Consider the following 26536-nt stretch of genomic DNA (forward strand, 5'->3'; position numbering starts at 1 on the left):
ATTTGTAACAAATAACTTTCTGTCGCGAAACTTCAACATGTGACACGAAACAATGATGAAAGAATAAAAACTTACATTATGTGGTGAAACGGAGTTTTGTAAAGCTGTTGGCGAGAGCGGCGCATGAGGACCATTGCTTCCGCTGACTCCTGCGCCGGACTTGAATGTTACAGGAAAATAATTTCAATTACTACCGTAAGTATAATTATTATATAACTTAATACTAGTAAAGTGTAATAGATATATAATAAAAATATAAGACAAGCGGACAATATGACATGAACATCAAGAATTTTGTTGTGTAATGTATGTATATATATATATATATATATATATATATATATATATATATATATATATATATATATATATATATATATATATGTTGCTAAGCGCATAAACTCGACAGCGGCTCGACCAATTCGGCAATTTTTTTTGTATGTTCCTTAAGGCCTACGTAAGGTTTTAATAATAAAAAAATCTGAAAAAATTTAATTTTTGCTATTAACTTTTGACAGAACGAAGTCTATTCGGGCAGCTCAGCTCTATATATATATATACAAACTAGATTTTCTAGAACTAGTAACCACGTGCTCGTTGCCGGACGTTCTTCAACACAATTCTATGTAATTAGATTATAATGTGCAAGACAAGTTTACATGACGTTTACGGTAATAATAAAAAATATGATTTTCATTCAACATTAACTCGCAAACCACAAGTCATGATAAAAATTCATGTAAGTAAGACAATAAAATAACCAAGTGCACAATACAATTCAATATATAAGAAACACCAAGACCGCACCGACAGGTCATTTGAAAGACATCTTACGAGATATACCTATCATGTTTTGACAATAAGTTTACATTTGCGCAAACATTTTAATGTTCGAAATATTTATTCAAGATATTAGACATTCAACACTTCGCGCGAATATTTCTGTGATTACAAGATTTACAAGGAGATAACTTAATGACAAAGTGATCTGTACCTATATAGCCCGAATTACCATCAAGATCGATTTATATATTAAAACGATCGGTTGGAGGTTGAACAGTCGGGTCCCATTTAAAATTGAGAGAGATCCGACGAGTAGTTTTTGAGTTATCCCCAACAATTCGTATTGTAGGTACTTTACATGTCGATGTATATATTGAAGTGGTTTTTTATTGATGAACAAACACAATTATTATTCAATATAGGAACCTGGCTTCAATCAGTACATTTCTTAAGCCAAATTAGCTTATGATACAAAATATAATGTTAATAATAATATAATACAAAATATAATGTTACCGGTAGTTGGTGCGGGGGCTGCGCTCGCTTGAGGCGCGCGGGCGCGGTGGGTGCCGGAGTCGCGGACGCCGAATACCAACCGCAAGGACCGTGCTGGAACACGCACGTCACTACATTGTAGGATTTTTAGGCGATCATCATTGGACCTACTTGTTTACTTTATTTTTTTAAACAAGCGTACGGTCATCCCTTTACTGTGGCCTATAGACGCCTGCAACACCAGAAGCGTCGCACGCGCGTTGCCGTAACCTTACCCAGAAGCTCTGGCCACCTTACTAACCACAGTAACGCAACACTGCTTGAGAGAAGTATTTATTAAGTTGTGATCTTTTGTAAGGTTAAGGTACTTCCCGGACGGGCTTTTGATTTGTGCGGGATATATTCTGCTGTACCTTACCTTATAAACATTGACATTCAATAAATATGGAATTATTTGAAGTTAATGGACAAATTCCATCAGCAATGTGATACAAGTATTTTACTAGCAAGCTTGTGGAAGTCAGCAGTGTATCGACTAACTCACAGGTACTCCCTGAAAATATTATTAGTATATATGCTGATCTGGGCACACTTCGACGATGAAGTCGAAGCCTTGTACGAGGATATCACAGGTGCCAAACATGATACTACTCCGGCCTCCTACAAAGTTGTTATTGGAGACTTAAATATGTAGTATTGTAGTCCCAGACCGCGACGAATCGAAAATCGGACCACATGGGTTGGGGCGAAGGAATCACAGGGGGCAGATGCCTTGCCACTTCCTCGCGTCGGAGGGGCTCTTTTTAATGAATTCTTTTTTCGAAAAGTAGCTCCAAGGGTGATGGAAATGACATAATCCCGATACCGTGATGAGGAACAAGATAGATTTTATCATGTCAAATAAAAGACGCATATTCAGAGATGTCACAGTGGCTGATAGATTTAACACCAGCAGCGATTACCGGCTGCTACGAGGCACTCTGAATATCTGGACCCGAAAGGAGCGAGTCCGTTTGATGAAAGGCTAGGCTGCTTATATGAGTTCTCCCGACGAATCGGTCTCAGTATGAATTTGGACAAAAGTTATTTTTAACAACCACATCATACCGAGACAACTTCGAGAAGGATGCCGATAGGAGGATTCGGTTGGGCTGGGTGGCGTTTGGCACGCTTCGTCGAGTCTGGGAGACCGCTTGTTGTCAAAGGCAGTGTGGGACGTCCTTCGGCCCGACCCTGGACCGACAATCTACTTAAGATTGCCGGTGCCGGTGAGAATTACGTAGGCCGGGATGTTTGGCTTGAAGTTGGAGAGGCCTATGCCTAGCAGTGGACTGCGATAGGCTGAAGTAGTGGATTTGAAATAGGAACTGCGTAAGTAGTTTTTAAATTGTATATAAATTGAGAAAAAAACAATGAAACATTCATATTTTAATAAATAAAAATAGAATACCTATTTAACAATAGCAAGATATCAACGTCATAAAAATGCACGTTTATTCAGCTTAGTCATTGCCGGGTAAGAATCAGTTGCAGTACGCTATTACTTTATATCATTGTTAAGTTTGCAGGTACAAAGACAGACAAAAAGCAATATTTATTATAAGTTTTTATTAATGCTTGGTTAATACATTCGAAAAATTACTTGTTTTGCTTACGAGTTTTGTTATTACCGGATTCAAGACACGGTATAAATTGCAATGAAAATATATAACCCAAAATAAATTTAAGGATGAGATATTTTTAAAACTTTAAAACTAATTAAGTTTATTTTTATAACCTACAGACAAATATTCTAATAAAATGCGAATATTATAATTGCTACTCTATATTGACAAATAATTTATTTTTATTGTAGGATGTAGACCATGATAAGTCAAAATTAACGATCCATTGAAATCTGAACTTGGCTCGACGCCAGCTTAATGCGTCGCAGGTACTCTACAGTCAAAGCGATCGCTGGCGATTTAATCTACAGACAATTTCTCATTATTTAAATTCACACAGATCTTATTCAGTTCCTTTGTTACAAATATAATTCGAATTTACATCAATTTCGTCTGAAGGTTGAATTGTGACTGAGAAAATCATTTGTTTGCGTATATATTTACATCATCTATGGAATTTTAATATTTGATAACCTTTGTTAAATGTAACAAGCGAGCAAACGTAAAAAGGAGAAACATTATAAAGTAGATTCTATAAGTAATTATTAGTAATACACTATGTTACCTCACTGCTGGATACCAGAGGAATGCGACACAATCATTCTCTTGTTTGCCACATGGCTATGACTTAATATAAACTAAGATAACGTAACACGTTTAGCTAGGGGTATAAGTACAGTTCTAAAGATCATATGATATAACATGCATAATATCTAGCAAGTACTTTGTCAAGTAACTAGGTATATTTAGAGTTATATAATAATCCTAATAATCCTGTAATGACTTTGTTCAAGTAGTTTCAAGAGCACTTTCGATCGTCTTTTTATTAATTTATTTACTAAGGACCACCAACAGGAGATAAAATATAAATATTTTAATATTGTGTGTTTGGTAAGCAATGATTATAATTGTACTTCTTTTTATAGGCAATCTCTGCATGTTGCTGCTCGGTGTAAATTAAAATTAGGTAATCAGTAAAATATATAAAGTACATTTATAAGAAAAATAAAAAATAATAAAGACACTAAAAATATTAAACTCCGCAACTAGTTTAGCCACAACAATATGCATAAAAAGATATAAATTTTGATTTTAAAAATTAAAAAAAAATCCAAATTTTTGTGCATAATAAATTATCTTTTAATTTTATTAACTGTAATTACCGTTTAGCTGTCGGTAATTAAAAAAGTAAATAGATTTTGCTGAGAAGAATCGGATAGAATTTCAAGTTACCAATTTTTTAAAAAAACTGCGTGTATAAGATCCAATCACTAAATATTCAGTCATACATATGTATATCCTGCATGAAACGCAGCGGTAATACGCCTATAAGTATAATCTGTACGCGTATATATCTGGTACCTGTGCCAGCGGCGGATGCGCCTGATGACGGTGCACGTCCGAATTCATAACTGGAGAAGGTTGGCACCTCCCTTCACGGGCACCACATTATCTGCCAACAGAAATAGTTAACTTTAATATATAGGTACACACATTTGTATGATAAAAGTATCAAATAAAGACAATGACAAAAATAATACTTTGAATCTCTTATTGTGATACAAAATTTTGCACAAACTAAAAAAAATATTTCATCATTCTCTTCATCTGAACATCATCTACTGTATGCGAGCTAAATAAATAAGTTAAACCACGAAGAAAATAATTTTAGTTGAAGGTTTTAAATAAACTTACAAACTTATGAGCAGCGACTCATAATAATGGCGAGTGATTTATCTCTAAATTAAAGTTTTAATACATTTAAAATTGTGAGAACCACAATGATTAAATAAATATATGTATACGTCTGTTGAAGTATGAGTGGTATGATTGTGCTGAGATTGTAATTTAATATTTCTATGTACCTACTAGTTACAAATATATTGTAACGAGGCAGTATCGCGTTACTTTTACAAACTCGAGCGTCTGAGTAAGTAATAATAATTTAATAGTAACGGATTAGAAAAAAGACTGCACTTCTCGTTCCCGGTAGGTGATAGCATGATAATATGTAGCCTATATGTTGACCCGACTTCTTAATAATATTCGTGCCAAATTTGAAGTAAATCTATGCGGTACTTTTTGAGTTTATCCCGGACATACATACAGACAAACAGACAAAAATGCTAAAACTATATTTTAGGCTTCGGTATCGATTGTAGATCACACCCCAAGTATTCTTTTAAAAAAATATTCAATGTACAGTTCTGACTTTCCTACCACTTTATTATATGTATAGATAACACCATCATTCACTCTCATGGGTAAACTGGTAGAGATTCCATTGTAGTACGAGGAAGCGTTTTTATGTTCGCGGACTGAAGGGTAAGGGGTTGAAATAAAAAAACCAAATTATTTACCTTTTCAATATATTCACCTGCAAGGCGGACACATTTTTCAGATCTTTCAATTAATTTATTTATACCTTCATAAAAAAATGTTTTGTTTTTGTCCTCAAAATACGCTGAAACTGCCTCCTTAACTTCATCATCGGTGGTAAAATTTTTACCCCGCAGCTCTTTTTTCATTTTAGGAAAGAGGTAATAATCACTCGGAGCCAGGTCTAGACTGGGTGGGTAGGGTAGGTGGGTGGTAGGGTGGGGACTAGGGTGGGTGGTTCAAAATATCGAAGTCCACTTTAAGCAGGGTAGCCAACGCAACGCGGTTCTTGTGGACGGGCGCATTGTCGTGCAAAAGCAGCACACCTTTCGGCAATTTTCCCCGTCTTTTCTGTTTAATAGCTTCTTTTAATCGCTCTAATATTGAAGTAGTATTCTCCGGTTATAGAAACACCTTTCTCTTTATAATCGATCAATAATATTCCTTCTCAGTCCCAAAAGACCGTTGCAATGAGTTTCCCAGCTGACTGTGACACCTTAAACTTCTTGGGGGGTGCTGTGCCCTTTTTATGCCAATACATAGAGTCTTGTTTCGACTCAGGTTCATAATGATGAACCTAAGTTTCGTCTCCAGTAACAATTCGACTCAATACACCATCCTTGTCTTCATTGCAGAGGTCCAAAAATGCACGTGAACACTCTACGCGTTGTTGTTTTTGTGGCGGCGTGAGCATTCTCGGTACCCATCTTGCGCTGACCTTAGTCATGCCAAGATGATCGTGCAGGATTTTAAAAATGGTTGTATCGAATACACCAACCATTTCTGCGAGTTGTTTCTTCTTTAGTCGAGCATCGTTGAGTACAAGTTTTTCGACTTTTTGGATAAGTTCTGGCGTGGTCACCTCGATGCTCCCGCCCGGCCTCGGGTCGTCTTCAAGGGATTCCCTTCCTTTTTTAAACAAACTGTGCCACTTGTACACCATGGTTTTTCCAGGACAAGAGTCACCGTAATCCGATGACATCTCATCCATTATGGTCGCAACTGATTTTCCTTGCTTGGTAAGGAACTTTATAACGGCACGATATTCAATTTTTTCCATATTTCACTTTTCACTCCTGATTATGTTGCTTGGTTGGCGATAGCTCAAAGACTAATAGTGTAATAACAATGAAATCTCGTATTTATACTAATTATGAGTCACTAAACACGTTACGATCCCTAATGAGCCTAATCACCCCCCTCCAACCCTCGCATTCCGCGAACTTAAAAACGCACCCTCGTAGTAGGTATTTTTGTATCTCTTTTAAGTGAATAAAGATTATACTTTTATATATTTTTTTTTAAATATCCGTAACATTGGGTAGGTTAGGTTGGGTTACAAAGGTGACTTTGTTGAAAACATGTTACTAGATCAATATAATAAAGCAAATCTAATGGTTTGTAATTGTGTTTGCTCGCAAACGAAAAAAACCGACTTTCGGGGGTTTCCCTCGATTTCTCTGGGATTCCATTATCAAATCCTGATTTCCTTATCATGGTACCACACTTGGGATATCACCTTTCCAACAAAAAAATAATTATCAAAATCGGTTCATAAGAAGAAGTTATCCCCGAACATACATAATACATATATACGGTCGAATTGAGTAACCACGTCCTTTTTTGAAGTCGGTTAAAAATAAAGTTATTATTTTATGATTCATTGATTATTACAGAAGACAATCTATATATACATACGGTAAAGGTATAATGTATATATACATACGATAAAGGTGTAAATACATGTAAGTATACAAAGAAAAAAATATGACGGCAGCAAATAATAAAGTTTATTATAGAAGTTAAATGTCTTTTAATGACATTTACGTGTATTTAAATGAGGAAATACATCACCATAATCTAAGACAAATGAAATAACTCGAATATTACTTATGCGGACAATGTAGGAGTGGCCCGCTGAATCACTCTCATTCTCCCAATAATATAGAACATTTCGCATGTTGTACGGGTACACATAGCCGGCCGAGCGTGTCGGCTATCGTGACTCTGCTTCTATTACGCTGATGTGAAGTAATTTATACTAACGTTAACAACAACAGGAAAATCGTTTTTATTACTTATGTAAACAAACAACATGAGTGGAGGAAAGATTCGTGTTTCATTTACTTAAAATAGGTGACTAACGATCAATGGTCCAACATTTATGTTATAATAAAAACATAAAAATAAAATTTAAAAAGTGTGTTATTAGCGTGGTGTACAAGAAAGGAACGGTTTATCGGATAATACGGTCGTATTTGTAACGCAATATTGCTTACACCGGTGCAGCGTGTCGAGTGGACGGGAACGCATATTAGTTTACTGCCAACTTCCCACACCACACCGCAATGCGCAAATAACAAGTGATTATTTAAAACAAACGTCTACGTTGGCTTAGAACAGAAACGTGTCATTATCTGTAAATATCAGTAGTGTGATCTAATTATGATATCTATATAATAAAAAATGAATCGCCTGAATGTATGTACGCGCTTAACATCCGAACGACTGCACCAAGAGAATTATCCAAATAATTCTCTTTTTTGTTCGCGAAATTCAGGATAAAAGGACTTGGTATGAACAAAAATTAAAAAATATACATATTTATGAAAAAAAAGAGAATAATTACGGCGGTAGTTTGCCGGATCAACTAGTTATTAATGTTTATACAGATGTTTCGGTTAACAATATCGTTTATATGCCAAATTAAAATCTTATTAAATGGATACCTACACGAGATCGAGTGACCAGAGATTAGATTGTAACAAAGATTTTGAGTAAAAATAATTATCCTTAATTTTAATATGTATAAAAAAGAAAGCTTTCCTAAACGGTATTTATAATCATTAAAAAATAAGATAAATTTGATATATTTTTTGTATATAATTAGAATAGTTGTAACTAACCATTAGAAATACTTGAAAGTTTTCAAGTGTGTAGACCTAAGCGAAGTGGCAGATTAAATATATCACGTGGTTTTTGAATCTATTATATACTAGCAACCCGTCCCGGCTTCGCACGGGTGCAATGCTGATACTAAATATACTACAGAATGTCTTTATTTATAGCGTGAAGCTAGCTTATAGCATGGTTATTAACATAATAACAACAACATTCAAATATGCGTCGTTAGATTACACGTTGTTACAGAATGCGTTGAAGAAATAAAGGTTCACTGCTCGTTCCCCGTAGGTGATAGCGTGATAATTTGTAGCCTATATGTTGACCCGACTTCCTAATAATATTCGTGCCAAATTTGAAGTAAATCCATGCGGTACTTTTTGAGTTTATTCCGGACATACATACAGACAAACAGACATAAATTCTAAAAACCATATCTTTGGCTTCGGTATCGACTGTAGATCACACCCAAGTATTCTTTTAAAAAAATATTCAATATACAGTTTTGATTTTCCTACCATTTTATTATCTTAATATATATAAATCTCGTGTCACAATGTTTGTCCTCAATGGACTCCTAAACTACTTAACCGATTTTAGTCAAATTTGCACACCGTGTGCAGTTTGATCCAACTTAAAAGATAGGCTATATTTTATTTTGATATATTATGTTATTATTATATTTCAGAAAAAAATAAGGTGATACGAAGTTTGCCAGGTCAGCTAGTATGTATATAGATGTTCCTGTTAGATATGACTATCTTGTGTGTTTAGTTATTTAAATATGTAAATTTATAACAACAATGGAGCGGATATGGTAATTTATAACATTTCACATGAGCCAGCCTGAATCCGAGCGTTTAAAGACGTTGCGCAATCCGGCGAACCTACGATTAGCCACAGTTTTTGCCGCATGCGTAGTTGCCAGCGCCTGCGCCGCTTGCACGCCAGCACTACGTTTTCTACATACCAAAACGATAACTTGTTTTTATCACGCCATTAAACGACACCTCACGGTCAAATACAGATATTAGTCGATAAAAAGATCTTTATATGAGTACCTACGTTAGATTAACGGTACTTATGGCAAAATAAAATTTTTTACAATTATTGTCTGTCTGTCTGTCTATCTGTTTGTTCCGGCTAATCTCTGAAACGGCTAGACTGATTTTGACGGGACTTTCACTAGCTTACATAGTAAGGAGTAACTTAGGCTACTTTTATTTTAGATATTTATTTATTTCATAACTCTGCGAACTGAACAATAACTTTTTTGTTAAATTCCAGGGGGACAAAGTCGCTGGCACAGCTAGTTTATATATAAAAACCAATAATTCAGATACATAATAGCATATGCAACAGTTTTTGTACTAAATAAGTAAAGAAGTAAATTACTTAACAACCAATATTTTATTGCCTTATATTATAAGATTCTAAATTACTAATTAATTTGAAAATTATCGCCACCCAATAAATAATTTCTTCCTTGTACATCCCTAGTAGGCCGACAAGCTGCATTGAAATTATAACAACGAGTAAAGAAACCGCGCAGGGATGCAGGCGCGTGCCGAGTTGAACGACCACTCCATCGCGCACGTTTCACTTTCATTCCATCTTTTATACGTACTATGAACGCCTCCTCTAGTGTGCCGAGTGCCAATTTTACTAATGTTTGTTTATGATGTACACTTGAATAATATTTAACGACGGTTTCACTTGCCAGATGGACTTTTACCGTCCAGCAGCATCAATGGCTCGTATATATCATAATAAGCTACTCGTAGAAAGATCACTAGTGATTACGTGATCGATGGACACTTCTCGCGATTTCTTTAATTCGTATTAGCATTTACCCACGCATGCGGAACTGTTTTGGTAACAATTTTGCAAATTAGGTAAATGTAAATCACCTTGAAAGGCGTTAAATTGTGAAACATTAAGAAAAAAAGAAAAGTTAATAATGAAACTTTCGACTGTTATTTTTAACGCTTTATATACTGGAAAAAAAGTGTTGCACTGCAATCACATGCCCAGATACGAAACGGAAGCTGTCAGTAAATCAAAACACGTTTGTATGTAATGAAGCAGTTTTGTATATTCGTTCCCTTTACTTCCTTCTCTTCCACTGCCTTTTAAAAGTCATAAATGTTTTTTTTTTAATATGACAATACATTATAAGTTTACGGTAAAGACAAATTAATAAAAACAACGATATTAATATTACATTTTACATATTGCTCATGTTGTTGTTCTTTATGTTTTTACAGTGTTCATTTTGTCTTGCGATGAAAGTTACCTGTAACTGAACTATAAAAGGTATGCTTATTGCAGCTTAGAGAGGCAAGTTTTAAAATCATGATTCTTAAAATTTAAAATTATATTAAAGTTGGTTCAAAAATAAATAGGCAAAGGTTGTTATTTTTTTTTATTCGACAACCAAATTAATTCACGTAGCTACGTCTAAGTTATTTAAGATATTTTTTTAAATCAATTCAACGTCGACTGTCACTTTAAAATGTTATACATCTATTGATTTATTTTTATTACAACCCCACACATCATCATCACTTCAGCCTACCGCAGTCCACTGCTGTACATAGGCCTTCACAAGTTCACGTCAAAAATGGTGTGTGCTCATGTGTGTTGCCCATAGTAACCACGCTGGGCAGGCGAATTGGTGACCGCAGGGCTGGCTTTGTCGCACCGTAGACGCTGCTGCCCGTCTTCGGCCTGTGTATCTATCTCAAAGGCAGCAGTTGGATGGTTCTCCCAAGGCCAAGGTAGTAGTGGAACTGTGTTATCCCTTAGTCGCCTCTTACGACACTCACGGGAAGATAGAGGGGGTGGCTATATTCTTTACTCCCGTAGCCACACAGCAACATTATTACATAATTATTTAAACTTCAATTGATCTGAGTGTTTGTGCAGTCCTTGTGGGTCCCCACCGTGCCTGGGAGAGCACATTTAACCGACGGTCCCGGTTGTTATCATGTATCTACTAGTGTGTAGAAAGGAATATATCCGCCAACCCGCATTTGGAGCAGCGTGGAGGATTAAGCTCAGATCCTTCTCCTACATGGGGAAAGAGGCCTATGCCCAGTAGTGGGACATTACAGGCTGAAGCGTTAAAGTTCAATTAACATACAATATTGTACTGAATATATTTATCGAAATAAAGTACTGCGAATTCAATATTAGCGCGGTTTTTTTAAAGTTAAACTAAAAAATCTATAATAATTACAAATATTTCTATATAATTTATCCGCACATACACATAATACCAATTGATTAATTAAATATGAACTATATATTAAAAATAAAGTTCAGAAGTCAATTTAAAACAATAAATAAAAAGGTTTAGTAAGTATATTGATTATAGTGGAATCAAACAATTTGTAAATCATTAAGTTTCCGCTGAATATGATTTTATAAAAACGTTAAATTGTGTAGTAAATTAAGCCGACCTTAATACAGCACAAACAGCTTCCTTCCATCCACGGTCAAATTTATAAAAGGAAAATACGACTCTCGATACTTCCTAAGTAGGTTAAGCATGGTATAACTCTGTATTGTTACTTTTAAGTCAACAGATACATTGTTTTAAACATCTATAATATATACCAAAAAAGTATTGATAGCTATGAATAATTTAAATGTAGATAAATATAGGTATTTAAGAACAGACTTACAGTTATACTTCATACCGAGTCTATAGCGATTAGCTTAAGTGCATTGATACCCATCTGATCGTTTCGTACTCCAATTTGAGATGGTAATGGGATGAGTCATAAAGCCTACGTACATCAGTATTTACAAGCAAGGCGGTCATGTCCTGGCCTTGTACGAATGCGTATGACATATACAACCGAGATCGTCGTACTTCCACATTATACGAGTACCTATACTACAGCCTCACCTAGTATTATGTTTAATTTATATCAAACAATAAATTACCATTTACTAATCATAGACAGGCGTAGTAACGCAAAACAGAAATTCTTAAATCGGTTTCTTATCATATTCTTAGATTATCGCATTTGAGCTAAATATTTAATAATCTGTTGCGCTTTATAAGATTTATTTTTATTTTTCAATTTAAACAAATAATATTTACAATATAAATTTAGCGATAATTCAATATTGAATCGAAATAGCATTTTTGTATAACATTTCAAATTATTACATTTTTCCATTTATATTATAAAATTATAAAAATCTACGTAATTTCTGTGTTTGGGCTAATTAAAAACTTTCTATGCGTAACTTTAAATTACTTTTATACTTATAAAATTATTTTATGAATTTTTAAATAATGACTGACTTTATTTAAAACGAATTTATTTCAACAGGCAGACATTATGGTTTATTTTAGGCAGCGACGCATACAACATTTTGACTTTAAAAGGATAGTATTGATTATTTCCAGGAATAGAAATTTTGCACAGCTACTAAGCTTTTAAGAAGTTATTGTATACTAGCTGTGCACGCGACTTTGTCCGCGTGGAATAGTGACTACATTTTCAACGTGATTCTTTAAATTTGCATAACTTTTTTACTTATGAACTGATTGACATGAAAGAAATACTAATGGTTAAGGTAAGCTTGCCACAATATATTAGTAAAAACCACATCTAAATCGGATAAGCCGTTTGAGATTAGCGTACACAAACGTACAGACAAACAGACAAAAATTATGACAATCATTGTTTTGAGTGCTATTTTTATTGATAAAGGTCCCAATAATATTTTTTCTCGTATCTCTTAAATGTAAAGACAGCGAGCGATCCATTACATTTTTATTATATGTATGTAGTATAGTATATTGATAATGAGCATGAGACATTTATAGTTAAATTGCATACCATACTCATACCATACTTTAGGACAATCCATTTATTTTGTAATTCCTCAGCATTTTCTCAAAGTCACAAACACAAGAAACGGACCCAATTGAACAAACACACAACGCGACTCTGTTATTAAAATATTATAATAGAAAATTTAATAAAAATAAATAAATATATTAAACTGTTTTGCTTACACTTATGGCGATCTTATGAAATTAAGCAACCACGCGCGGGTGGCTCCTTTGTTTATTTATAAAAACAACATGGAGATAAATATGTAAAATACTTATTCTCGACATTTTTTGGTTTGACAATCAAATTACAAACAATTCGTTAAGGCAACATGGTTCGACATTGCAACGTGCGGACGAGGTGATCGTCAATCACAAACTGTCGGAGGGGACCGCCACGGGCCACCGCTCTGCTGTGGGTTAGACGGCGAGCGATCAACTTGTAATTGGTCAACGTATTACAGAAACTGCATTTTCTTTGGTAATTATATTTATCATCAATAGGAAATATCGGGTTAATCATTTTAAAATTCAAGTATTAGCTGATCTCAAGCTTTATCTTTTCACATTACATACATATACATATTATGTATGTTGAAAAGTTTATTTTATTTTAGAAATATACCATATTTTCATAGGTAGGAAAAACTTTTATTTATTAAACCAAATGTTTATTTAACATACTTATATATATTTTTTATCTCAAAGTTTGTTATTTAATCCAACATACTCAATTATTGGTCATTGTTTCATTACTCAACAGCATAATTATCAATATTAATGGAATGGTAATCTCTCATGTCCTTCAACGTCTATAAAAAAGTTATTTCAATTATTAAACTAAATACTTTTAATTTTGTAAAAAAAAACAAGCATTAGTCACTATATATGAAAATATAGTCAAAAACTGGGGATTATCGAAAAAAACAGCGCCTTTTGTCTTAATTCGTACTGATTCACATAAATACCTAACACCCAAAAGTGCATTCGTGTTAACATGACAATAAGTACATCCGTGCCGATGTTAAAACGCAATACAATTAGTGGTATTTGTGACAACTGGAGCGTGTGAGGAATCCGGTGAACAGTCTGTAGTGTTCCAGTCACAATGCCCCGTGACCGAGTCAACGAAGCTCGCTGACAGAACGCCCTCCATCTATAATCTATCTATCTATCTATAATCTATAATATATATAATATCTATAATATATATAAACGCGAAAGGTCATTCATCACGAAATCTCCAAAACTATAACACCTACAAACTTGAAATTTGGCAGGTAAGCTTCTTATACGACGTAGGCATCCGCTAAGAACGGATTTTACGAAACTCGACCCCTAAGGGGGTAAAACGGGGGTTGAAAGTTTGTAATAAAGTCCTATGATTTTGAAGTAAGAGACTTGAAATTTAAAATGTACGCTCTATACACGGTGAAAAGGTGTCCAAATAATGTATCTTTAGAAATCAACTCCTTTTTGGGGTTAAAACGGGGGATGGTAGGTTGACTCACTCATCACGATATCTTCGAAACTATAAGAGCTACAAATTTGTCATTTGGCAGGTAGGCTCCTTATAGGTGGTAGACATCCGCTAAGAACGGATTTTACGAAACTCGACCCCTAAGGGGGCAAAACGGGGGTTGGAAGTTTTTATGAAAGACCTATGTTTTTGAAGTAAGAGACTTGAAATTTAAAATATATGCTCTATAAATGGTGCGAAAGTGTTCAAATAATGTATCTTTAGAAATCACCTTCCTTTTGGGGTTGAAACGGGGCATGGTAGGTTGACTCACTCATCACGAAATCTCCGAAACTATAACACCTAAATACTTGAAATTTGGTAAGTAGGTTTTGTATAGGACGTAAACATCCGCTAAGAACGAATTTTACGAAACTCGACACCTAAGAGGATAAAACGGGGGTCGGAAGTTTGTATGAAAGGCCTCTGTTTTTGAAGTCAGAGACTTGAAATTTAAAATTTGTGCTCTAAAGATAGTGAGGAGGTGTTCAAATAACGTATCTTTAGAAATCAACTCCCTTTTGGGGTTAAAACGGGGTATGGTAGGTTGACTCACTCATCACGAAATCTCCGAAACTATAATAGCCACAAACTTGAAATTTGGCAGGTAGGCTCCTTATAAGACGTAAACATCCGTTATGAACGGATTTTACGAAACTCGACCCCTAAAGGGGTAAAACGGGGGTTGGAAGTTTATATGAAAGTCCTATGTTTTTGAGTAAGAGACTTGAAATTTAAAATGTATGCTCTATAGATGGTGAGGAGGTGTCCAAATAATGTATCGTAATCTATATATATATAATTGTGTTTGCTCGCAAACGAAAAAAAAACCGACTTCAATTACATCGACAAGTAATACAACGTAGATCGACGAAAAAATAGTCAAGCAACTACGCGTTATCAAAGATTACTCAAAAAGTAGTTATCAGATCTCGATAAAATTTATATATGACCACATGATAAACATCAGCTTTCGATTAAATTAAAAATTATCAAAATCGGTACACCCAATAAAAAGTTATTACGGATTTTCGAGAGTTTCCCTCGATTTCTCTAGGATCCCATCATCAGATCCTGCTTTCCTTATCGCGGTACCAAACTAAGGATATGCCCTTTTCAACAAAAAAAGAATTATCAAAATCGGTACATCCAGTAGAAAGTTATGCGGTATAATACAACGTAGGTCGACGAAAAAAGCGTCAAGTAAAAACGCGTTATTAGATATAACTCGAAAAGTAGTTGTTAGATCTCAAATAAATTTAAATGGGACCAACTGGCACACACCACCTTTCGATTAAAATAAAATTTGTCGAAATCGGTCTACCCGGTCAAAAGTTCTGATGTAACATACATTAAAAAAAAAAAAATACAGTCGAATTGAGAACCTCCTCCTTTTTTGGAAGTCGGTTAAAAAGAGAAAGGTCACTGACTCACTCATCACTAGAACTCAAAAACCGCTGGGACCATCCAGTGGTTTTTAATCCATCCAGGATGGACAAAGATGAAATTTGGTAGGTAGGTAGATTATAGTAAGTAGACGTCCGCTAAGAACGGATTTTGCGATATTCAACCGCTAAGGGGGTTTAATTGGGGATTATAGTTTGTAGGAAACATAAACAGCAGCTATAAGTTCGCCTGAGAGGTTATTTATACTGCAGCCTGAAAATAAAACTAAAAATGTGGTGTATAGAGAGGTTTTATAAAAATAACTATTAAATGATACTAAATTGTGCCTTTTAAAAAGTTACTCAGTGTGATAAGCATTTCAAGTGACTGAAATAAAAAAAAGTTTGCGTTAAACATCTTAATATTCATGCGTATCTTCATAACCACGCGAACGTAGTCGCGGGCAACAGTTAGTGTATTATAAAACAAAGTCCCCAAAAGCGTATGTGGTCGATTCCCTCAAAATCTACTGAACGGATTTTCATGCGGTTTCACCAATGGAGAGAGTGCTTCAAGAGGAAGGTTTACGGAATGACTAAGCCGATTTTGATGAAAGTTTCACTGGAAGTTTGCTGGTAAAACTTTGTGAAACACTGATTTCAACGCGGGCGAAGCCGCGGGCACAGCTAGTTTAGATATAAAATCAAGTAAATCAATCGGTTTACGAGAATATCTTTTTTTTTTGTTTCAAGACGACCGCTTTACCCGCGTAGTGTATCGATTTTTGTTCGATTCGTTGACACTATTGCTCCTTATGAATGGTTAGTGACATACATGACATAGCGTAATATGTCATACGACCTTCCACGTCAAAGATATATTTTTAACCAGCTAGTACATACATAAGGAGTCCACAATATAACGTGTATATTTCCCGTGTTGAGTCAGTACAGAAAAAGTTCTTGAGGTATCTACAATACAAGTGCGAGCAATCGGATCGCGGTTATGAGACGAGATGCAACATATACCACTTCTTACCCTTGGAAAAGAGACGGCAACTTTTTTAATATTACGTATCTCTTAAAAATTGTCAATGGCATCATCGATTGCCCAGGGCAGCAGGGCGATTTGCTGGAAAAAGTTAGCATCTGGGTTCCTCGCAGATTACCAACTAGACGTACCCAACCGCTAGCAATTCCTAAAGTTAATACTAATTACCGCCGCAATTCATTCATTATTCGAGCGAGTGAACTTTTTAACAAACTGTCAATAAATTGTGACGAATTAGAATTATTCTGTACTAAGCCTCAGAATGTGAGTAGATTGTTTGCTTTGGAGTTCTTTGGCACCCGCGTCGAGGGTGCAACAAATTCTTAAATACTGAAGCATTCCTCATCTTCAGGGATTTTTGTTTTGTTTGTAGATTTATTGTCATTGTTTGATGGTCTCATCATTTAAATAACCATATGCGAATACCTGTAAATGGCTTAGTCGAAATGTACAATTTGTACTCATTTATGTCTTATGTGCTGTTGGTGTTCCAAATAAAATAAAATAAAAATAACAAATACCTATAAAGTGTTTATGAGTCTATAAGTAAAATTAATGTAACCATATATTTTTGCAGAATACCAGCAAGTTAAAAAATGGAATACCAATTTTACAGTGGTATTTCAATGGAAAAAAAAATATCTACACATTTTATGAAAAATTAATAGTTTCCGTTGAATAAACATTAATTGGAATTTTTGACTGCGTTTGTGCTGCTCATCAAATAATGAACGCTATCAGTCCCAGCGTTTAAGGTGATGATGTCATCGGACGCGCCAGTCGTCGTTCTGTCCAACATCCGTCAACACGTTTGGGCAGAGACTTCATTCTGTAGCTACTATTTTGTATGAGCATTTCCTATGTCCAAAAGTGAAGTAAAACACTTCGTTACTTGTACTACTAATGTAACTAGTGGTCGCCCAGCGGTCGAAATGCGACCATAATTAATTTAAATTATAAGTTTGAACATTATCATGGTTCTGTTGTCAAAGATTATATACATATACTTCTATAATGATAAACATGAGAAGAAGAGTATATATGCGTGTCAAATACATGGTAGTGTGTGTAATGTTTTTTTTTAATTAAATAATGTAATTTTTTATGCATAATTTAAAAATGAATATTAGCATTCTGCAAGCTTCTAAATAATTTCATACCCCACCGTCAAGTCTTCGCTTCACATGTTAACATGTAGGTAGAAGATTATACATTAATATTACTCCTCTACTACAACTACTTTTTATTTTATAACAAAACAAGAATGAAAATATATAATAATACCGTTCCGCCCACACTAATAATTATAGATCAAATCAATAGTCAGTATTGATGTCCTTACGTGGGATAAAAGAATTTAGTAGTACCATAGTATTGGTATTTTTGTGGTATGAGGAGTATTGTGGGGTTACCGAAGCCGCAAAACTACATCAAAAGAGAGGTTGACTTAATTATTAGACAAGCCACGAACGAATATTTATTTCTATTTCGATTCTTTATCAGCGGCTTATAGTAAGACGTAATGGTACTAATTGTAAAGTAGCTTTAAATAAATACCTGCGAGTACAGGCGAATCGACTTATAATGTTTTAAGAGTTTGAAAAGACGAGGATATTGGGTAGAAAAAAGATTTGTAGCTCACAAAGCATAGCTGTCTTTACGAACAATCACCAATCATAATGTTTTCGTCTTCATATAAACTTATCGAATTCGATTACTCTAATAAGTCATCATTCATCATTACAGCCTATACAGTCCACTGCTGGACATAGGCCTCCGCAAGTTCACGCCAAAAATAACGTGAACTCATGTGTTTTGCCCATAGTCACCACGCTGGGCAGGCGGGTTGGTGACCGCAGGGCTGGCTTTGTCGCACCGAAGACGCTGGTGCCCGTCTTCGGCCTGTGTATTACAAAGCCAGCAGTTGGATGGTTATCCCGCCACCGGTCGGCTTTTTAAGTTCCAAGGTGGTAGCGGAATTGTGTTATCCTTTAGTCGCCTTTTACGACACCCACGGGAAGAGAGGGGGTGGCTATATCCTTTAGTACCGTAGTCACACAATACACTCTAATAAATAGTATTTATAAATAAAGCTAACCAGATTATTCAACAATCTAAGTAGGACTTTTTTTTTAATTTGTAGACAATACAAAACAAAGTCTTCGACACTATTGAGTTAAGTCTTCTGAAATCTACAATAGTGCCAAAAGATTAACGATATATCTGAATAAGCACAGTTAAAACACTACACAGTAATTCATTGTGGATAAAATTATCTTCCAAACCAACTGCAGAACCTCTTAAATTGCTGAGTACATGTCTATGTAGGATGAAATTTACAATTGAAAGAAAAAAATTGTGGAGGTAGCGCGTAGAAGAATACAAGTCGTCTGAACAGCGTATAAAGCATTTAGTGTAAATATTGTCGTTACAGGTTTCGGAGGACGTTTACCGTCAGCGCCACTGGTTCATCAATTTAAGGACCCTCCGCAAATTTTAGATAGGGCTATTCTCGAAATCTTTGCGAAAGATGTGCACTCAAACGCTGAGATCAGATGGGAAACAAAAGTTATCGATATAACCCAAAGTAAATTGAATTAGTAGTGGCGTGACAAATGTAATAGATATCAGATTTTCGATACCTTGGCACTAAATATATTCTTAAAAATTCGACCGTATATATATTGAGATATATATTTTAAATTGTCGTGTCACAATGTTAGTTAAAATAAGCCTCCGAAACGGCTAGACCGATTTTTATGAAATGTTATTAACCGATTTTGATAATTCTTTTTTTGTTAGAAAGGAGCTATCCCAAGTGTGGTACCATGATAAGGAAACCAGAATCGGATGATGGAATCCCAGTGCGTTTTTTAATTTTCTACTTACGTTGTATTACTTGTCGATGTAATTGAAGTCGGTTTTTTTCGTTTCTGTCGATTCCGGTTGTTATCATGTACACCTAATAGCGATTGTGACTCATAGTACAGAATATATCCGCCAACCCGCATTGGAGCAGCGTGGTGGGTTAAGCTCTAATCCTTCTCCTACATGGGGAAAGAGGCTTGTGCCCAGCAGTGGGCTATTACAGGCTGAAGCGTTAAAAAAAAATATAGTAGCTAAGACAATATAGAAATCATAACACATTACAATGTGAAAGTTCTATGTTAATTAGATCAGTAATTTAATGTGAATGCAGATAATAAAAATAAGACTTTCATTTTTTAAATATTATAATTACTTTTATTATACTATGAATTATATAACTATAATCATCATATCATAAATAATTAAGTAAATGATATGATATAGTGATCATTAAATAATTAAGTAAAAGTTAAGTTCATTTAAATCTATAATTGTTTGGACAAATAGTAATGCAGGATTAAAATTATTAAAACAAACACTTCAGGCTGCTAATAAGATACTCCTGTGTTGGGGATCAAAAAAGGTATACACAATCATCAATCACAGACCGCAAGCAAGCAAGCATCCGTATGTTCTAAACATATTTGATTTTGAGTTACCTTTAATTATTCAGCATACGGTTTATCATTAAAATTTTGTATACCACTTCAGCCTAATATAGTCGACTACTGGAGATAGGCCTCCAAAAGTTCGCGCCCATAGTCACCACACTGGGCAGGCGGGTTGGTGACCGCAGGGCTGGTTTTGTCGCACCGAAGACGCTGCTGCCCGCATTCGGTTGGCTTTTTAAGTTCCAAGGTGGTAGCGGAACTGTGTTATCCCTTAGTCGCCTCTTATGACACCCACGGGAAGGGAGTATGAAGTAAAAAAAATGAGTAATAATAGGGGATCCGATATGGTACTTAGATAAATATATACACTGTTTTACGATTATTTATCAAATAAAAATTTAATATAATTCATTTAAATATTTTTAAATGAAGAAATAAAATGTTGACATTGACAATATTTTTAATCTGTACTGAAATACCAATGTGACGTCATTTGTAGGATCAAGCATTGGCTGCGTTCCATTAAGCGTCCGCAACGCCCGCATCATGTTTTCACCATGCCGCCATATTGCGAACACACAGCTGACGCCTGACACTTAACAGCGCCCAAATATGCGTTCCACATAAAATTCGCCCACAACGCCCGCGGCGTTTTTTTACGTTAGTGGAACGGCAATTTTAGCGGTCGTGATCGATGACATTGTGGGCCTTAGGTGGAACGCGCCCATTGTTATTACTCCAAATGACGTCACGACGTCCAATGACGCTCTCAGATGACATAACGTGGCGTTTTGGCGGGATTTTTAAACAAACAATATTACAACATGATTTTGGAGTACCTAAAAGACTATAAATAAATAAAATTTTAGTTTTTATGGAAATAAGTATCCATAAAGATTAATATGTACGATTTTATTTTTGTGTTCCCCCACACATTAGGAATTCTAAACATTTTTGAATATCATATCAAAAATTGACCGCTCCAGCGGGGATCGAACCCGCGTCTCCGACTGACCGTGTCAGCGCTCTAGCCAATTAAGCTATGGAACGATGTACCCGCTGGAGCGAAATTTTTGATATGATGACATACATTAGGAATTCTAAACATTTCGTCGTTCAGTTTAGAATTCCTAATGTATGGGTAACACAAAAATAAAATCGTACGTATTAAAAATAGCATGGTGTCGTCTCCTGTCAAAGATTTTCATTGTAATATGAAACTTTGAATAGTTACGGGTCTCTGTAAAGAACTTACTATAGACGGCGCCACGGTTCGCTTAAACCGAAAATAAAAATCATCATATCAAAAAATTCGATACATATTACCTGGGTAATCGATCTTAGCTCGGTATTTTTAGTAAATCGTGTTTTTTGGAAATTATATTTAAATACGAATTACACATTGATAAAATATGAATAATATTTTCTGATTTTACCTTCATAATAATAAAAAATATGGACTGGTAATTAAAATAAAAAATAATGAGTGCAATTAGAAAAAAAGGAAAAAACAATCAATCTGGAGATATGTGGATTTGAACCGTGGTCTTCTCGGTCGATCCAACCAGCCGATTTCCCCCACCTGAGCTTTTAACAACTTAATTGAAAATTGTGAAATTTACCTTCATTTTCTAACAATATTGTAGTCATTTTTTCATTGCCATTGCACAAAAACAGGGAAACATTTCTAAAAATGAATATTAGCTATATCTACTTATCGCCCCCGAAATCCCCTGCATACTCATACATACAATAATATAACAATTTTAAGAAACCAAATCTTGCTAAGGGCAGAATGGGAAAGTTTAATTTAGATAATTTTGTCACTTCTGCACATTTTTCAATTATAAAAATTGGCTTTATAATGCAACATTTCAATATTGTTAGATTTTGGGAGTGTAATGGGATAAAAATTGTATGGCGAAATTTTCATAGAATTTATTATGTTAGATTTTGATTATTTTTGTTTTAAAAGGGTTCGGAGGCAAACAAATATTATCATTAGATAAATAAAGTATCATTACCTACCCTGTACTGCTAAGCTTCCATGGGTAAAACAATGAGACATAAGCTACTGTTTACTAATTAGTCATATTTGATGTTTGTGTTTGAATTTCAGTATACCTATAAAGCTTCTGCTTATAATAAGTGCCTCTTCCTAATGACCCGAGACAGCTAGCAAAAATGAATGCTTCTGAGATAACTGGACTAATAAGCTATTTTACAATAGTCAATTTATAATATTTGTATTTATTATATTTATGTAGTAATAATTTTTTTCGATCTCTGGTTCCACCAGTGTCTTATTAGATTCAAATACTGACAGTCTACATAGTGAGTAAAACTAAAAACATAGCGATACACGATATAATAAGCTTCTTTTAGAAGCTGGATAAAAGGAAAAATGTACAGTACCACTGACATACATGTAATTTTAAATGTGCCAATCAAAGTAAAAAAATATATAACATTTATTTTAAGCATTAAATTGTAAAGCTGGTATGGAAAAAATTAAAATATTTTACTAGGGAAAAAAATCTTGTTATACAATTACTATTACACAGAACACTTCAAAATAAGTTGTGAAGATCTCTGTTACTGCTTGTTAAAAAGTATTCTGTATGCGTTTATTTTTGTCTATTTTTCCATATGCTTCATTATAGTGTTGATAAGTGATGTAAATAGTAAAAACATTCTTTTTCATTTTTTCAATATACGTATAATTTTAATTTAATAGAAGAAAAATAGGCAAATGTAGGATGAACGTCAACAAACGATAATACTCAGGAATAAGTAATATAATTCACGGTATTTTGTAAGTCAAAAATATCAATCGCATAATTATGAAGTCGTCCGCCTACAGTTTCCTACATTGCTTCACCAACATGTCAACCACTAAGAAATCGACATTTAACTATAGAACGAATAAGGAAACTTACCAAAAATCCTTGTTAATAGCTCACGATATAACAATTTCTCTTAAGTCTTAATTCATTACTAGTCACAACACTTGAAAATTATTGATAATCATAAACAACTTATACGTCACTCGCAGATATCCGCCATTTTATAAATTTAGTTTTACGTCAATCTGCAATTTTCGTCCAAATCAACAGACTAAAAAATTAAATGGTTGCAACCTAAAAATTGCAATCAATTTATAAATATATTATTTATAATTAAATAAAAACGTGTTTCATTTATAATTAAAATATTTTAAATTAATAAATTAAAATAACCATATTCTCTTTCCATTTTAGGAAATTTCTAACATGACAAAAAACTGTAGTTAATCTTAAACTACAAAATAATTATTTTAATAGTAGAAATATTAATATTTGAATATTTATGATCTACCTGATTTGCGCTTGTAGACTTAAAACAATTTAATTGGAAACCATTGAGATAGTACAGAGTTTGAATTATCTTGCTTAAAATCTGTAGCAATAATTGTAACTAAATATAAATAAGTTACCATACTTCTCCGAAACGGCTTTACAGATTTTTATGTTGTGTGCATATCAGATAGGTCTAAGAATCGACCAACATCTATTTTTCATACCACTAAGTTATAAGGGGGGCGAGGATTAAAGGCGTTAATAATATATATTAAATGGCAAAATAACGTTTATGGAGTCAGCTATACACAAATTGATTTTTCAAAAAAAAAAGTCGTCAATAGTGGTCAAACAAATGATAATTAATTAATCTGAGCGACAAAAATAAAGATATCTAGTAAGGGGGGCAAAGGCTTAAGGGTGAAAATTTATTTAATTAAATATAAATAAATAAAACATGAACAAAGAATTTATAAATTTGGACAATAACGAACAAACGACGAACAAATAATTTAAAAAAAATTCAAAAATCGAAAAAAGGGGGATGAAAGCATGATGGCTCCTACCACATGATCTTCACTTTCTGAGAAATATAGATAAGGACTTCGCGTTTACTGGAAAATCAGCGGTAGACACTTCTCAGGGTATTCTCCGTGGATGACCGTACGGTGGGGTGGCATTATTGTGGAGGAAGTCTGCGTTCTCGCGTGTGTCGGTAGTTGAGTGTCATAGTGTGCGTTTAGCGGCTGTTAAAATACACCTCGACAGTGGTAAGTCGATGCTAGTGATTACTGTGTATATGCCTACGGACTCGGCGGTGAACCTTATTTGGAACGAAGTTCCTTACGACAAGCTTGACATTAGGCTGGGTGACCGAACTGAAAAAAATGTGATACTAAAACCGTAAGAAAAATATATAACGGAACTGACGTAATACAGTCATACGACTGTTTAATGTGACGTTTGTAAAACTAAAATATAGAAAACTTTTTTAAAATTATTTATGTAATTTTATACTGTCGACAAAAATAAATAAAGACGTTTTTTTTTTTATTTCACTTAATAGTTTGAATTATTATTATTATTTTGTTTGATTTATGTTATTTATGTACTTAATTAAAAACCAATCAACAAAATTAAAAAAAAAATCAAGAACTAGAAAATATATATAAAATTCAACTTTTTTTAAATTATGTTGCTTCTGTACTATCCGAAGGAACTTCGTTCCTACTTGGTGTCCCATGACACTACATAATTTTTGATTTCACGGATTGTATGGGTAAAATAAGTGCTTTAGTGGAGACAAACAGCATCGAATCTGTTTTTATACTTGGGGACTTCAACGAACACGCCGGTGAGCAGTTTTCACTAGAACTCGTGAGTAGATATGGAACTATTACCTAATCTCAGCATCGAGCATCTGAAGTACGTGGGGGTACACTTGCCTCGAGTACTTACCATGTTATATAATTTATGTTTAAGCCATTCTTACTTACCGAAAGAATTAATGTTTACTGTTGTTGTGCCTATTATAAAAAATAGAACTGAGGATGCCTCCGACTTGTCCAATTATAGGCCTATATCGTTGGCTACGGTTATAGCCAAGGTACTAGACGGTTTGCTTGACAGAAAACTGTCCGAAAACATTAACATCCATGACTTACAGTTCGGTTTTAAACCAGGTCTCTCCACAGAGAGTGCCATTTTCTGTCCCAAGCGGACCGTGCAGTACTACACGGCTAGAAAAACTTCAGTGTATGCTTGTTTTTAGGACTTGTCGAAGGAATTCGATTTAGTATCATATAATTGTGGAATAAGCTACTATGTGAAACCTTCGGATGTCATATCAATATTTAAATATTGGTATGACAACCAGAGGAATTGCGGTAAATGGGCTGGCTCGAGGTCGGATGAGTACAGACTAGAATGTGGAGTGAGGCAAAGGGGGTTGATCTTATCAAAGCTTTTGAACTTGTATGTGAACAAACTGATCGAAGAGCTCAGCAGCACTTACGTGGGATGCTATGTAGGCAGGATGTGTATCAATAACATGAGCTACGCAGATGATATGGTGTTACTGAGCCCGTCGATCGGTGCCCTGACTAAGTTGCTTAAATTATGTAAGGAATACGCAGTGGCTCATGGACTCAAATATAACGCGCTTAAAAGTGAGTTCATGGTTTTTCGGGCTAAGGATACGAGGAGTCGGAGAGTTACTTGTGTTACACTAGGGGGATCTCAGCAGAAAAGAGTTGACCAATTCAAATATCTGGCTCGCTGGGTTACTGAGAACTTATCAAACACGGTTAACATTGAAAGAGAGCGTAGGGCGCTGTCTGTTCGTTGTAACATGTTGATTCACAAATTTGCGCGCTGTAGTAAACAAGCCAAACTGACGCTTTTCAAAGCTTACTGTAAATTTTTCTAAACTTGCAGTCTGTGGGTTGACTTCACGCAGCGGGCATACAGCGCACTGCGTGTCCAATACAATAACGCGTTCAGGATGTTGTTTGTTCTGCCACGCTTCTGTAGCGCGTCGTCTACGTTCGCCGAGGCCCGTACTAATTGCTTCTACGCGGTCATTAGAAAGCGGTGCCCCTCACTGTGGGATCGAGTGCGCGACACATCGAACACCGTGCTAAGTGTGTTGGCTGACCAATGGGACTCCACATTGATTTATCGCT

The 26536-nt window shown here is 34.7% G+C and overlaps 2 protein-coding genes across 2 annotated transcripts in view; both read right to left on the reverse strand.

The window, feature by feature from the left end:
* The window catches only part of LOC123659024 (tyrosine-protein kinase CSK), a 34822-nt gene extending 11221 nt beyond the window's left edge, over window positions 1-23601 (reverse strand). The window contains exons 1-4 of the mRNA XM_045594305.1: window positions 23454-23601; window positions 4305-4395; window positions 1300-1392; window positions 76-159 (exon numbers count right to left, since the gene is read on the reverse strand). Of these exons, the coding sequence (XP_045450261.1) occupies window positions 76-159; window positions 1300-1392; window positions 4305-4352 (225 nt within the window). The 5' untranslated portion in view covers window positions 4353-4395; window positions 23454-23601. The remainder of the gene's footprint in view (window positions 1-75; window positions 160-1299; window positions 1393-4304; window positions 4396-23453) is intronic.
* On the reverse strand, window positions 5899-6381 carry LOC123659271 (protein GVQW3-like). Its single transcript, XM_045594520.1, has one exon. It carries the CDS (start codon window positions 6379-6381, stop codon window positions 5899-5901), a length of 483 nt encoding a protein of 160 aa, XP_045450476.1.
* Window positions 23602-26536: the final 2935 nt, after the last annotated feature.

The sequence above is a fragment of the Melitaea cinxia genome, chromosome 13, assembly GCF_905220565.1.
Source record: "Melitaea cinxia chromosome 13, ilMelCinx1.1, whole genome shotgun sequence".
NCBI lineage: Eukaryota > Metazoa > Arthropoda > Insecta > Lepidoptera > Nymphalidae > Melitaea > Melitaea cinxia.